Here is a 3,882-nt window from a genome sequence, read left to right on the forward strand (position 1 = left end):
AGTTGACCAAAAAGTCAACCGTTGACCAAAGTCAACAATTGGTCAGAAATGCATTTTTTTTGTATCTTCTTTGTAAATGGAAAATTAATTATTGGTTAGGATGAAATTTAGGGTTTAAAGAATTTGGGTTGACTTTGGTCAAAGTTGACCAAAAAGTCAACTGTTGACCAAAGTCAACAGTTGGTCAAAAATGCCAAATTTTGTATTTTCTTGTATGGAATCATATGTACTGGTTTAAAATGGATGGAATGGATTGGAATGGTTTTAAAAAAAAGATTGAAATTGGTTTCACAATTGGCTTGAATGTTTGACTTTTGCAAAGAAAATAACTTGACTGATAATGTATATGAACAAGACCATGAAATGATACCACAAGACTAGGGTTTTGACAAAGTATCCATGAACCAATAACATGCCTAGCAAGTGGCTTGAGACACAAGAAGCTTGGTTGTTCAGATGACCTAGACTATAGATGTATCCACAGTCACATGAATAAAACCATGACTTTGGACCAAGACCAATCCTCATATAAGACCAGAGTAAGGTTAGACCAAGCATGCCAAACAAACATAAAAAATTTAGGACCAAAATCGGGGTATGACAAATTGCCCTGAATAATATGTGCCTTTGAAGTTGTAAAATGAGACTCTAATGTAAACACAATGGATTTTGCCTCTGACTCTGATACTCCTACCAAGTTAGAAGTTATCTGAGTTAGAATTCTCCAGGAACCAATCCTTTGGTATTCCTGAAGATCAGATAAAGCAAACACATGGAGTACCTTGCATCTGACCTTGGAACTTCTAGACAGTTGTCTAGCAGTAATCAAGGAACAGTCTCTTGAGATCTCCTCGAGCATTGTACTAGCTGTTGGGATTAGACATCATTAATGAGCTGTAATCATTTTTCCCTCTAAACGTGCTGACTTGGTTTTTGTGCTAAACCCTGTTTTGTGTGTCGTTTTGCATGCGCCCTAATTTGGGTATTTAAACACATTCTTTTCACACATTGCACACTTTTCACTCTCACGCACCCTTAAACCTCAGCTCTCTCAAGGCATTCCTGCAAGCATTCTTCATCTTCATCTCAGTCTTCAACAACATCATGGATGCTCAACAACAAGTTGTTTACAATTTCTCTCAACAAATGGGTTCAGGCGAACAAGTTCAAAGCTCAAGCAACCCAAACCCAGCGGTTACTGGTGTAGTCACAACTCCAATCTACAAGGAGCCTCACATTCTCGATCGTGAGCCTCACATCAATCTTGCTACGCCATTTGAGAAACTGGAAGTATTATGTGAATCATTGGTGGATTTTGACAACATGAAAAGGAATGGCATCGACCTCACTGAAGAACTCACCAATCAAGGTTGGGGTAACTACTTCAAACGTCTATATGGTCCTGTTTACACAAATCTTATGAAGGAATTCTGGAGATTCGCTGATGCTGATGATCACTTCATTGTCTCCTATGTTTTGGGAGTCAAGATAGTGATAACTGAGAAGTCTATTGCTGCTCTTCTGGGCATGGAAAAGGATGGAGGCAGAAGAATCTACAACATCAATCCTAGGGCAAAATACATGTCCCAAGAGATTAACCCAACAATCTTCAAGCAGAACGCAGAAGGAAATTCCTCTAAGAACAAGGAGCTACTTCAGAACCTCTGTGTCTGGCTGAAGATCATTCTGGGTACCATCCATCATTGCCCAGCGTCAAACTCCTCAGACTACATCAACACATACCAGAAGTGCATTTCGTACTGCATCCACAAGGGTCTGAAGCTCGCCTTCCAGCACTTCTCTTCAAGTATCTAAGAGACTCTATACGAGATACAAGAAACAACATGAAGCCCAGAAACTACATTCCTCAGGGAAGGCTAATCTCTGACTTTCTGATTGAAAGTCGCCTGATGGACCACCTGTTAAAGTTCAGACTCATGGAAGATGTGATGATCGACACTGGAAAACCTCTCAACGCCAAGAATCTGAAGAGCATGGGGATTCTGGATCAGGTCAAATTCAAACTTACTCTGGACACCTCCTAGGATGCTCTAAAAGATCATAGGGAAATCCCCCATGGACTCTATCTGTTCTCAAAGGAAGACCCCCGAGATGTAATCCTTTTCTATCTGGACAATCTGATGAAAGAAGGTGTGGATATCTCAGACTTCAACCTAAGCGATCTCCCAGATACGGCTCCAAACTTCATGAAACATCCACGAGGACCCTCTGATAAGGCGAGGCAAGCAAAGAAGGCAAAGCTAGGAGAATCCTCCAGATCAAGACCTCCAGCACCTCAGCATGAGCCTTCTGGTAAGTCTGTCTCTCTTGCTCCCTCTGCACAAACACAGCAAATTGCTTCTTCTCTCCCTCAACCAACAACTATCTATACTCACTCAGACACCCCGCCTTCAACCACCAAAACATTTCAGAAATTTAATCTTGCCACCACCACTTTACCTCGTTCTGAAGCAAAAATGCTGAATGAAACCTCCTCACCATCTTCATCTTCATCTTCTTCTCCAGAATCACCCCCCTACTTCACCATCTCATTAGACACAGAACGCTCTGACCCCTCATCTCCCACTCTGGCCCAACTTCACGCTCAGACTCTGGCCTCACAACAGCCAACACAAACCCAACATCAACCTGACCCTGGAGTCACTTCACCACCCGCAGAACAACCAAACCCAACACCATCTGACCATCAACCCTCTGAACAAATCACCTCTGACACACCCCCACCAAACACATCCGCTGAACCACAAACTCTCAACCTAAGCCCCCCCACTTCTCTACCTCCACCCTCTGAACCACAAAACACCCTGCCAACCCTAGAGGAAGCAATATTGTTATTTGCAAGAGCCTCAGTTGACAAGGTCAAGTCTTTGACCATCAACTCTGGCATCACTGATGATCCTTCAGCTGTTAGAACACACTAGAACAAAGTTATTGGCTGGATGACCTCTAAAGCCTTCAAACTAAAGAGCCTCTCTAAGCAAGTCATAAACGACTTCATCAGAGATGCTGAAGTAAGACTACAGGAGCGCTTAGCCAGAGAAGCTGAGGAGTAAGCCAAAAAGGAAGCAGAAGAAAAAGCAAGGCAATAGGAAATTCAAAGACTTAAGGAAGCTGAAGCCAAAGCTCTAGCTGACGCTGCTACTGCTGAAGTTAAAGCTGCTGCTGAAGCTGAAGCTCGTCGTGCTGAAGAATTTGCCAGCAGGGTAGAACCGGATGCTCTGACTCAGGGGAAGTCTTCCACCTTTATCCCTCTGGTTCTCAAGACTCTTGAAGATCTTCAGAAGGAGCAGAAGGAAGTCTGAGCTAGATTAGATCAACAGGATTCAGTCAACGTCAAAATTTAGAATCTGCTGACCCAGTGTCGCATCCGCGAAAAAACAACCGGCGGGCTAAAACAAAAACAAACAGAGCCGCCACTGCGCGTTATTTATCCCAAAATAGGGAAAGGAAACGCTCAGAGAAACCTGGAAAAAGCATGGTCTCGCGACCAAAGAGAAAGGGTAAGGGAGTCGGTTACGCAAGGGGAAGGTATTAGCACCCCTCACGTCCGTCGTACTCGACGGGATCCACGTTCTAAAAGAAAGAAAAGGTTGCTAAAACATCACACACACATACACAGGGAACGCAGGTGGGGTTAAGAGAAGGGAGCTCGATAGGACATCACATCCTATGCCTACATATCTCGTTTGGAACGAGAATCAGAGCTGCTGTAGTTCGGCTTACGCACGCCAAACAACACAAGCACACAAACAGGCAAACCTGGAACCCGACAACCACTCGATGGAATTACGTCAGCTTCCGAACCAAACAACCCACACTGGAACCCTGATGCCACTTGATGGACTTACACCGGCTTCCAAG

The 3,882-nt window shown here is 43.7% G+C and overlaps 1 protein-coding gene across 1 annotated transcript; it reads left to right on the forward strand.

Moving 5' to 3' along the window:
- Positions 1-2,141: 2,141 nt before the first annotated feature.
- Positions 2,142-2,942, forward strand: LOC127097436 (extensin-like). Its single transcript, XM_051035933.1, has one exon. The coding sequence runs from the start codon at positions 2,142-2,144 to the stop codon at positions 2,940-2,942; it is 801 nt and encodes a 266-aa protein (XP_050891890.1).
- Positions 2,943-3,882: the final 940 nt, after the last annotated feature.

The sequence above is a fragment of the Lathyrus oleraceus genome, chromosome 1, assembly GCF_024323335.1.
Source record: "Lathyrus oleraceus cultivar Zhongwan6 chromosome 1, CAAS_Psat_ZW6_1.0, whole genome shotgun sequence".
In the NCBI taxonomy this organism is placed as follows: domain Eukaryota; kingdom Viridiplantae; phylum Streptophyta; class Magnoliopsida; order Fabales; family Fabaceae; genus Lathyrus; species Lathyrus oleraceus.